This window comes from Ailuropoda melanoleuca, chromosome X (genome assembly GCF_002007445.2).
Source record: "Ailuropoda melanoleuca isolate Jingjing chromosome X, ASM200744v2, whole genome shotgun sequence".
In the NCBI taxonomy this organism is placed as follows: Eukaryota; Metazoa; Chordata; class Mammalia; order Carnivora; family Ursidae; genus Ailuropoda; species Ailuropoda melanoleuca.
The window spans coordinates 42774708-42787055 of NC_048238.1; the positions used below are offsets into that span (position 1 = coordinate 42774708).

General features: G+C 41.0%; 1 protein-coding gene across 4 annotated transcripts in view; it reads right to left on the reverse strand.

Moving 5' to 3' along the window:
* SHROOM4 (shroom family member 4) overlaps positions 1 to 12348 on the reverse strand; it is a 238445-nt gene that overhangs the window by 122448 nt on the left and 103649 nt on the right. For all 4 annotated transcript variants that reach the window (XM_034649348.1, XM_034649351.1, XM_034649349.1 and 1 more), the window contains exon 2: positions 2418 to 2569. In XM_034649348.1, coding sequence (XP_034505239.1) covers positions 2418 to 2569 — 152 coding nt within the window. The remainder of the gene's footprint in view (positions 1 to 2417; positions 2570 to 12348) is intronic.

A 12348-nucleotide genomic window follows, 5' to 3' on the forward strand; every position in this document is an offset into this window, starting at 1 on the left:
CTATCAATATAAAATAAATCTGTGGGACTGACAAGATTGTATGGTTATCGTTCCTGTTTTGTTTTGTTTCCAAATAGATAAGTGACATGATCAGATGCCTTATTTGGAGAATGGATTGATGAGAAGGAGGTGAGACCAAAAGATGAGAAGCCAGTGGAAAGACTCAGAATAGTCCAGGTAAGAAATCATGAGTGATTGGATGAAGACAAAGGCTGCAGAGAAGTTTATAGCAAGTAGAATCATTAAGACTTGGAATTACTTAGTTGAAGGGGATTGGGACAAGTGAGAAGAGCTGAGGGTTAACACCTAGATTTCTGACTTAGTTGACCATTATCTAAAAGGTAATGTAGGAGAAAGAGCCGGCGTGGCTTTTCAGAATAGGCCATTTTCTAAAGTTCTTTTTTCTCATTATATTCATTCCAAAGGACTCGAGTCCAAACCTAAAGCTCACTGTTGAATCTTTTGCCAATGGATTGCTTACTCAAACCAAAGTCTACCTTAGTATAAAACACTAGGCTAAATATTAAATTTCAGGGGATCACGTTTCATTTATGTGCTAATAGCTCCTTTATAAATTTGAGGAACCATTTGGACTAAGAAAGAGGGAATAAACACCTGATAATACCATTCCTGGGGTAATCCATACATGAAGGTGAAGTTTTCCACAAGAGGGCAGCATCACCTAATAAATTATGTCATTGAGCGCCTCCTCCACTAGGCGCTGGGGGGAGGCTGAAAGGGTAGACAGTACAAGATCAGGGAGCCATAGGACCTGCCACACCATGAAAACCAAAGGGCCCTACTATCTCCAAGGCCATAATTAGAGCCACTCCTAAGTGACTGGTAGTGGCAGATGTTGCTACAGCAGGAACAAAGAGAACATGGTACTCACCAAGGGAGGATGAGTAGGTGACAGCCAGATACTCTCATTCTTATGACTGGCTCAGAAACCACTAGGAATGGTGTCTACATTCCCTCCAAGTGGTGGCATCTCTGTATAACCCGTATCTCCCAGGGACATTTATTTCATGATGAAATCTTTGTCACCCCTAATGGTTTCTTTGCAAATCATGTGCTGTACATTTCTGATGTTCTCCTTATTTAATGTTTAGTTACTCTAATTATGCTTTTCTTATATCCCAGGGAAAGGAATGGGAATGAAATTCCTTGAGAGCCTGCTAAGTGAAAGGTATTTTACATACATTGCCTCATTTAATAACCACAATAATGCCATTATATAGGAACTATATGTGACAGAACTAGGCAGCACCATACATGGGTCTATCTGACTCAAAAGCAAAAATTACCAAGCTACCTCTCCAAGAAGCCTTATTTAAAACCTAAATCACAATCGATTCAAGATTGAGTCAGTGGCAATGTCTCTGTTGTATAAGGCATTACTTAACAGGTCACACCCATGTAGGATTACGGGAAGATGCTTTAAAAATATTTTTTTCTAGTAAAAATCATTAAGATGGAGAAGCTCAGGCTCGTGTATAGGGTAAAGGAAACTTACAGAAGGGAGAAGTATGAGCTCCAGTAGCACAGAGCAAAGATACAGCAGCAAAATGGAAGAAGCCATATGGAAAGCTCACCAATAAGCAAATGTGTAAAGGCAGCAGAACAACTATGCCCAAATATGTCCTTGCCTTCCTTCTGCTTTGGCCACTCCACTTATCTGGAATGCCTTTCTCCTCCTGATGGCTTATTTGTCCAATTCTACCCACCCTTTAGATCAAATTCCACTTCCTCTTATGAACTCTTACCCTACCAACCTCTTCTGAAGTACTCTTTCTTTCTCTTGAATTCTAATAGCAATTTCTGTCTGGACAAGCCATTTGACAATCACCCTTCAGCCTGTGAAATCTCCTTTATTGCTTTTTTTCCCCAAAATATATTGCTAATTAATTTGTCACATGTGTGTCTCTTCTCCCCCATTCGACTGTATTCTCCTCAAGGGCAGGGTTTCTCTCTTAAAGAGTTTGACACAGCTTCCAGAATGCCTACTGTGGCTGTAGTAGGGTCTCTTTAAACCTATGTGGTTGATTTAAATAAAAACTTGAAAAAATAAATCTCTGTGGTTGAACGGGGTACCTTGTTATGAAGGAGACAGAAAAACACCAGGTTAGGTAGGCCCTTGGTGTATATGGACTCATTTACTTCTCTCGGTAGCAAATAAGGAGACTGAGTCTTGCAGATATAAAATAAATTTAACCAGGGTGACACAGGTAATATGTAAAGTGTTATGATTTGAACCAAGGACCTTTTCTCCTATGCCATTCTGCTTCAGTTGTCTGCAAAATTCTGTTCATGTGAAATACCTTTCTTTGATGATGTTTAGAGATATAACTCTATTATCAACCAAGCTGTTTCAGTGGCCCCTATTTCTTATAGCAGCAAATCTCCATGTACCTCACCTCCTGACAATCAGCTTGAGGATCCGGAAGGAGCCTTTGATGAGGATGAGGGCCTCTTGGCGGGAACCATACAATGGAGTGCCATTGATATTCACCAGCTCATCACCAGTCCTCATCTTCTGGGACAAGGCTGCCTTGCCCCCATCTTCAATCTGTGTTGCAGAGAACAAAACAGAAAGCAGGTGGTGAGATGACTCCTTACCCGAAATTCTACTTCCTGGTTCCTCCCAACCTCAGAGCCACTAGTAGTACTGGCTGAAGGCTCCAGGAAGCTCCAGGAAACAGCTAAGAAGCTGATCGCAGGCTAGTATTTACTGAAGGCCAACCTTGGGCAAACCCTTGAGGAAGGAGGCAATGCCGAAACCGTGCAGTCTGTGCTCTGGAGGAATCCACCCCCGTCTGAGGAGACAAGCACTTCTAAATGAGAGTGATGTTTGGGAGGAACGTGACAGTGTGAGCTGAAGTAGCAGCGTGGCATAGCAAAACGTAAAAACAAATTAGATCCAGAAGAGACAGGCTCCAGCAAAATGACCTTTGGCAAGCCCTTTCTTATCTTTGGGCAGCCTTTGAAGTCTGATAAAGTTGAGTTTGAATCTTGGTTCTAGTGCTTCCTAGCTGAGTGACCCCGAGCAAGTTACCTAACATCTTTGTGTCTCAATTACCCGATAGGGGAAGTATAATCACAAGAGTACCTACCTTACAGGGTTGTCAGCATAGGGAATATCTGAGAGCATTTAAGTCCTCAATAAACATGAGCTCTGACAATTATAGCAAGGGAGCTGACTCTGAAGACCTTGAGCTTCCTGCTCAATATTATGTGAGTGGAATTGTGAATTCAAAAGATACACAGGATGTACAAAGTAACTGATCTTTTATCTATGTCTCTTCAACAAGTGCCTAGCACGGTGCTTCTAGGGTATGGAACACAGTGGGCATTCACCAAAATCTGGAAACATGGGTGTTCACTGTACCATCACAGCCTACAGAATTTCCATTGACCAGGGCAATCTTGGCAAGAAGGTAGTCAGGCTGGAGGGCATAGAAAGGAAAGGCAGAAGTAATAGCAGATGGTAGGCAAAAGAAAAGCAAAGCGGAATGTCCCCCATGTGTCCTCAATTACGGCTACTTTTATATCTAATATTCCTTGTACCACACAGGTGAGTTCTACGTATTAGGACATCAATTCCATCCATGGTGGTAGGAGTCATCTCAACCATCCATTAATCATTCCTCAAATTTTTAGTGACTTTCTACACAGGCCAGTATGCTAAGTGCTAGAGATAAAGAAATGAACAAAGCATACATAGCTCCCAGCCTCAAGGTTGGGTTACTGTCTGAAGTTCATATGTCCACAGACAAGGTTAGATGAAAAAAAAAAAAAAGGTCTACCTCACTGATGAATCAGGAAGAGATGTTTGTTTTCCTCCTAGGGACAAGGAAGGTGAGGATGATTAAACCATGCAATCTTTAGGGAAAGACAAATTCTAAGTGGGGCAACCAAAGGCTGGTCTTGCTGTAGGTGTTTTAACATTTCTACTCTTCTTCCAATCTTTTTCTCAGTCTTTTATAGAATCCCTCCAATCTATCCCTCACCATGCAAGTTGGAATATTGCTGAGCTTTAGGTTGGCCGGCTCATGTGCAATTTGGCAGTTGAGACCTCCTGAGTGCAGAGAAAAATGTTAATTCAGGATTTTAAAAATCCCATCAAATAAATTGAAATTCTAAGTTAAATCACAGACTATTATTAAATTTATTGCTGCTAACCCAACAGTTTTTTCTTAAATTATCCTTTGTCTGACAAATCATAGGTTAGCCAAGTGACATTGAATATATATATATATATATATATATATGTGTATATATATATATATATCTCCTTGTTCCAGTACCTGGGCCACCACTCAAGATAAAACAAGCCAATATTGGTAAATGGGGAACAACTTTCAGCAAATTAATTAAGATCACATTCTTATTTCCATTGTCATTATCATTATTACTTCACCGTCACTGCTGCCTGCTGCCAAAAAAAAAAAAGAAAGAAAGAAAGAAAGAAAAAAAAAGAAAAAAGAAAAAAGAAGAAAGTAAAGTGCTGTACTTGAATTTCAGAAGTTCTATTTGAATGACTCATTCCTTTGGCATCCACAGAGGGCCCTCAGCATCAGGCAGGACTTTCAACAGGCATCAGCCATCTAAAAGGGCTTCCTTAGGCTAACAAAGAGCCACAAACAGGAGCCTAACTAATGAATGTTAATAGATTTTTCCAGTTGATGTACATTAGTCTTAATTCACTCTACCCATTTTTTATTCATGCAACTCAATTATCCATATTACTGTTACCAATAGCAAGTCTCCCCTTCAATATGTGTTGATATTAAGTACCACCTCAAGTTAATTAAGCACTTCGTTACATCAACCTGATCTCTGTTTATTCTAGGCCAGAAAATGAAAGGGGTGAACCTTTTAAACAAAAATGGTTACTTATTGCTGCAGGGACTCTTTCCTGGACTACAGCCTCAGGCTGACTATGAATGCCCCTTTTCTTTTTTTTTTTTTAAGATTTCATTTATTTATTGAGAGAGAGAGAGCGTGGGAGGAGGGAAGGGCAGAGGGAGAGGGAGACTCTCCAACAGACTCCCCACTGACATGGAGCTGGATGTGGGGCTCGATCCCATAACCCTGAGATCATGACCTGAGCTGAAACCAAGAGTCAGACACTTAACCAACTGAGCCACCTGGGTGCCCCTCATGCCCCTTTTCTGTTTCCTGCCCCTTCTCAGTCACTAGCAGCCTCCTCCTTGGGACAGATGTGTTGAGTGTAATGATACCGTTTTAGCACAAGTGCAAGAACTTGCAGACAACAAACCAGCAAATTATGGGCACCTGGCACAGTCCCAGGATCCAGATGGGTCCAGATCAGGAAATGAAACTCCATTTGATTAAAGGTCCCTTGCACTATACTCCAAAACTAGCCCTTTCCCAGACCCAGGGCATTTACTGGGCTATGCAACTGATTCCTTCTTACTTCTCCTGACTTTTTAATGCTTCTAAAAATTATTGTTCACTAGTCTTTCCTGCACTCCACCTCTAGATTCCAGCACGTCTTCATTTATTGTTTTGCCTTCTGACAGCCAGTTCTCCAGGTCAGTGGCTCAAGGACACATTTGTTTATATAGAAGATAAAGCAGCCGCTCCCTTTCCTATCAAGGAAAAGGAATGAAAAGGAAAGGAAGGAAGAAAGGAAGGGAAGGAGAGAGGGAGGGAGGGAAGAAGATGTGTGTATTCTTTTATAAAACGTTTTCTTTCCCCTTTCCACTGCCCCATGTACAAGTCCAGCTGAGGCCCAGGAACGGTGTGAATCAACAAACTTGTTGAGAATAACATGCCCTGCTTGAGGACGGCTGTGTAGCATCATTTGATGCTGCCCATTCAGTAAGGCTAGTCAACTTCCCAGCTCTTCCTGAATCAGACTTTTAGGGTGGCTTTCTTGTTTCATTTCAAGAGTTGTGAATTCTCAGATTGTACCCAGACGCACTGGAATGTCAGTATAAACACACATCACAAAGCCCAATGTAAACGATGGTTAACTTATGTGTCATTTTGGTTTATCCAAGTGATTGCTAGGCTAAGCAGTGAGTGGCCCAAGTAATTGAAAATGGATTGCATAAAGGTCATATAACCAAAAGCTAGCTGGTGCCTGGAAAACTGGGAAGAGCTGATTGACCTTGGATAAGTCTCTTTCCCCTCCTGCGGCTTCTTTTACCCTTACTGGTAAAAGGTAGGGGGGTCTGACTAGATGATCTCTGAGGGCCTTGGAGCTCTGACATTCAGTGACCTGTGAACAGTTAACAAAATCATGCATTATCCTTCTGCTGACACAGGTAATCCCTGCTTTTTGCCCCATTATACTTTGTCTTCACCCATGTTTCACTCCTTCAAAACTGACTTATTAACATCCATCTCTCATTTCCCTGTGGTCTTTATCCATTGTTTTGGACTGGTCCATCAAGGCTGGAACACTTAAAAAAGCACAGTTGGGACCCAGAGAGAAAAAGATTCCTGAAGCCCCATTTTGTGCTAATGAGCTAGCTATTTGGAAATTTTTGATGGATCTCCAATGAAGCATGAAGTGCTCTGATAGCTGTCAACAAAGTGACAAGCTAGCCCCTTGAGAGTAAAAGCAAAGAACAATGGACTTAACAACACTTACAGGCTTTCTAGAAGTAGCTTTTATTTAGTCCGATACTAGCAGATACTTGCTTGGGGCTTTATGAATAAACTTGGGAGATATGAGAGAGTGAAGGAAAGAAAAGTTAAATAAGGTTTAGCTTGAAGAAAAATGTAGTCAGCAGGAGAAACATCATTTGCAACAATAACCAACAGGTACTGAAAGCTTATTATAATAGTGTAAGAGCCGCATTAAAAATCAATGGCATGATTGTGAATACCTCAGCTTGCTACAAGAAATTTATTGGAAAAAACAGGCATTGACTGAAACTTTCCTGGCCAGTTCTAAGAGCCTCTGGCCAAATTACCAGCCCACACTCCTACCTCGACCAGCTTGTCTATAGTCTAAGTAGGCAAACAACAGAGTTAATTGTTTAAATTGATTTATTTTTTGCAAATAGATAGAAAAGGTCCACACGGAATGGTAGTTGTATTGCTTAAAAAAACAGACCATTGTCTGAATGTCTTCTTACCACCCTTTAAAAGATTTCCAAGTTTTTAGTAACATTCTCGACACCCCTTCAGCAATTCGGTCTTTCTGGGGAATCAACTGAGGGAAAATGTAGAGAGGGAGATAAAGCTGGATTTAAGAAGTCTGACTGTGAGGGAGGAGGATCAGCAAATACTAGATCAAGTCTGTGCTTATTCTGAAGCTTAGTTTGAAAGCTTAAGCAGACCACAGTTTGGGGACTGTTTCTGATCTGCCGTCTCTCCCGTGTTGGTATCCCTTAGAATCTGATGCTAGCAGAGATTAATCAGAGTGCCCTGGACAGGGAAGACAGAGGCCTTGAAACTTCTGCAATCTCTTTGCCATGGCTTTCAACAGTCTGTCCTAACTTCTCTGTCTTAGCAACTCTCTCCCTTCAAAATCCCTCTCAAATCTCCAAAGTAGTCTAGATTAGAAAAACAAGAAACTCTGTTATTCCTCATCTTCCCTACATTACCCAAAGCAAAACGGAAAACAAAACCTGTCTCTTACATGAGAATCCAAAAACCACCACCAGTAACAAAGATGTAAGTGGGCCTGGTTCTATGTGGTAATCCCTGCATGCAGATAGTTTGAGGAGGTGGACACCAAGGGAGGAGGTACACTTTCGTTCCACCAGCTAAGAAACAGATGCTCAAATCCTACATAGGGCTGCGCCAGAGTGTCAAGTTCTGTGGATCAGGCCCATGGTTTCCGCAGATCTTGGACCAGTGGAACTATGCTGTGCTCCAAAGCATGACCTATCCCTATAGACAGTGTCTTCCTCCCCAGCTGCTTAATCACTATCTAGTTAACTAATCCTCACAACAAAGATCCTCTAAGCACCGATCATTAAATTTCCCTAGGGATTAGCCCAAGTCGAATGCTAAGTATCTTTGCCAAAAATTCATTCCAGAGCCAAGCTCAGTTCTAGGAATCTGGTGATGAGGAAAGGAGTAGAGAATCAAAAACACTGTACCCCACAACAGCACTGAAAGCAAGTTATCATCAGTGACTCCTACCAAGTCAGATTATTCTGCTGTCTACATAAATCAAGTAAAGGGGAACAAACATCACTGTGCAAGAATAAGCTCGGGGCCGGGTGCAGGGGGCGCCTGGGTGGCTCAGTCGTTAAGCGTCTGCCTTCGGCTCAGGGCCTGATCTCCGCGTTCTGGGATCGAGCCCCACATCAGGCTCCTCTGACGGGAGCCTGCTTCTTCCTCTCCCACTCCCCCTGCTTGTGTTCCCTCTCTCGCTGGCTGTCTCTCTCTCTGTCAAATAAATAAAATCTTTAAAAAAAAAAAGAATAAGCTCAGGGTTTCTTACATTATCAGCAAATATGCACACTGGGGTCCCGTTCACACTTTGTCAACTCGAGCCATTTATTTACACTGAAGTCTTTTGCTGATATTATCAGTATTCATCAAAAATGTCAGCTTTTGGTGGTTTAGAGCAATGATCTCCAGAGCAGGGTGGATCTATACCCCAAACTATGCACAAGATGATCCACTGGAAGAGGACATATTTAAACTTCTGTTTATATTTACATTTATCTAAAATAATTCAAAAGTCAAACATTATTAACATTTAATATTAATATTAATAATGTGGTAGTAAATTGTAACATTCATAAATAAAATTATGTGTACCGGGGACACATACTCAAGACATTTTTGCTGGTATACATTTTTACTAAAACTTTTCTCCAAATCATAGACTTAAATGAGAGGTCTAAAACCAAAAGACTTGAGGAAAACATGAGAATATCATTGTGACCTTGAGGTGGGCCAAGATTTCTTTTTTTTAAAATTTTTAAATTTTTTATTTAAATACAATTAATTAACATATAATGTATTATTAGTTTCAGAGGTAGAGGTCAGTGATTCATCAGTCTTGTATAATACTCAGTGTCCATTACAACATGTGCCCTCCTTAATGTCCATCACCCAGTTACCCCAACCCCTCCACTCCAGCACCCCTCAGTTTGTTTCCTATGATTAAGAGTCTCTTATGGTTTGTTTCCCTCTCTGATTTTGTCTTGTTTTATTTTTTCTTCTCTTCCCCTATGATCCTCTGCTTTGTTTCTTAAATTCCACATATGAGTGAGATCATACGAAAATTGTCTTTCTCTGATTGACTTATTTTGCTTAGCATAATACCCTCTAGTTCCAACCACATCATTGCAAATGGCAAGATTTCATTTTTTTTATAGCTGAGTGGTATTCCATTGTGTGTGTGTGTGTGTGTGTGTGTGTGTGTGTATCACATCTTCTTTATCCATTTATCTGTCAATGGACATCTGGGCTCTTTCCATAGTTTGGCTATTGTGGACATTGCTGCTATAAACATTGGGATGCAGATGCTCCTGCAGATCACTACATTTGTATCTTTGGGGTAAATACCTAGTAGTGCAATTGCTGGATCACAGGATAGCTCTATTTTCAACTTTTTAGAGGACCACCATACTGTTTTCCAGACTGCTGCACCAGTTTGCATTCCCTCCAACAATGTAAGAGGGTTCCCCTTTCTCTGTATTCTCACCAACATCTGTCATTTCCTGACTTGTTAATTTTAGCCATTCTGATCAGTGTGACATGGTATCTCATTGTGTGGGTAAAGATTTCTTGGACAGGATACAAAAAGCAATAACCATAAAAGAAAGAGTGCTATATTGGAGTTCATCAAAATAAAAAATATATTATATTCATCAAACATGTCACTAAAAAGTGAAAAGGCAAGTCACAGACTAGGAAAAAATATTCATAATATATATATATCTGACAAAGGATTTGTATCCAGAATATGAAAAGAACTCCTACAAATCAATAAGAAAAACACAACCAATTAACAATTGGCAAAAGACTTGAACAGGCACTTCACTAAAGATAGCCAAATGCCCAGTAGACATATGAAAAGGTACTCGACATCACTTTTCATCAAAGAAATGCAATTTAAAATCACAGTAAAATATCAGTACACATCCACTAGAATACTTAAAAAGACTGAAAATACCGTGTATTGGCAGGAACATATAACATTTGAACTCTACATTGCTGGTGGGAGTATAAAATTGTATAGCCACTGCAGAAGTCTGTACACCCTCTGTCAAACCCAGAAATTCCACACTTAGGTACACCCAAGAGAAAGAAGTGCAGATGTCCACAAAAAGATGTGATAGGATATCTTTTAGATTTATTTTTTAATATTTTTATGTATTTATATATTTTATTTTTAGCTTTATTCATAATAGACAAAAAATAAGAACAACCCCAAGGTCCATCAAAACACACAGATTACAAGAACTTGGGAAGATGGCAGAGTAGGAGGACCCTGGGCTCATCTTATCCCACATTTACAACTAGAAATCATACGCATCCAAGTCAATAAACAGGAGAGTGATCTGAAGACTGACAGAACAAACTCCACAACAAAACATAGAGAAGAAGCAACATCTGAGAGATTAGGAAGGTCGGAAAGGCAAAGCAAGGTTGACTGCAGGAAGGAGGGAGCTATGTGTAAGGAGAAGGAGAGAAATGGGCACTCGCACCAGGAAGCACACATGGGGAAGACTAATACCCATAACATTCGGCTTTAAAGACCAGGGGGATGAATTCTGTGAGTTTGCAAAACCAGTGGAACTAGGAGCCTGGAGCTTTAATAGTCAGCTGACTCAGCACTGGGCTATCGGGGAGGACTGATGATAACTGGGTTGCCGACTTAAAGACACAGTGACAGAAAAACAGCAGTTTTCAAAAATGTTGGGGGAAAATGGGAGACAGATCTGTTCATATGGATTTCAGAGCAAGTTGGGGGACTTCCCTGAAAATGGGTGAGTTGGCAGGCATGATTTTCCTCCCCCACTCCCCAGCCTAAACACAGAGACAGGTGTTTGAGAGAGGGTTGCACAGATATTTGTAGCCTGGGCTCAGGGAAATTATTTTTAAAGCTGTGCTCATGCCCCACCCAGCTGCTGGATGCAGAGTGGCCACTGCATGCCCTGCCCAGCCCTTGTACCATGCCCAGCCATATGCCCCCAGCCACCATCATACACTGCACCTACCTTCAGCCCCCAGGCACCACAGTGCTTCAGGGGATCTGGCAGAGGACTAGTGGCCCAATGTAAGTTTTACTAACAAGGCTGACCCACTCGCAAGTTCATTAGAGGGCATGCCCCCCCACCCCAGAGCTGGCCTGCCTGGGTCACACTAACACCAAAGAGGGCAAGCACAGCCCACAATAGGCAGAGAATCAGTACAGAAGATTGCACTGAAAGGAAAAGTGACTCAGACACAACAGCAGGGTGTAAACCACATACATAGGATATTCTCCTGAACTGTCAGGTTCTGGTAGACAAGGGACACTGCAAAGCACGGCACTCCAGGATCTCTTCTTCATAAAGTCACCACTTTAGAGATGGTGCTGATGTTCTTAACACACAGAAACAGACACAGAGAGGCAGACAAAATGAGAAGACAGAAAAATTTATCCTAAATGAAAGAACAGAACAAGGCAACAGCCAGAGATCTGGGCAAAACAGATATAAGTAACATGCCTGATAGACTTTAAAGCAATGATCATAAGGATACTCACTGGACTTGAAAAGAGTGGAAGACATGAGAGAGACTCTTAACACAGAGTTAAGAATAACATAGCAGAGATAAAGGGCTTAAAAAACAAAATGAGAAACAGGCTTGATGGAATGAATAGCAGGATGGAAGAAGCAGAGGAAGGAATTAGTGACTTAGAAGACAGAGTAATGGAAAGTAATCAAGTTGAACAAAAGTGAGAAAAAAGAACTACCCAAAATGAGAATAGACTCAGGGAACTCAATGACTCCATGAAACATAACAACATTCACATTATAGGAGTCCCAGAAGAAGAAGAGAGAGAAGACAGCAGAAAATTTATTTGAAGAAATAACAGCTGAAAACTTCTTTAATATGGGGATGGAAACAGACATCCAGATCCAGGAGGCACAGAGAACTCCCCATCAAAATCAACAAAAGCAGGACAACACCCAGACATATTATAATTAAAATGGCAAAACATAGTCACAAAGAAAAAAATCTTAAAAGCAGCAAGAAAAAGAAGATAGTTATATACAAGGGAAAGCCCATAAGGCTAGCAGGAGGTTTTTCAACAGAAATTTAGCAAGCCAGAAGGGAATGGTATGATAGATTCAAAGGGCTGATGGCAAAAATCTGCAGCCAAGAATAGTCTATCCAGCAAGACTATCATTA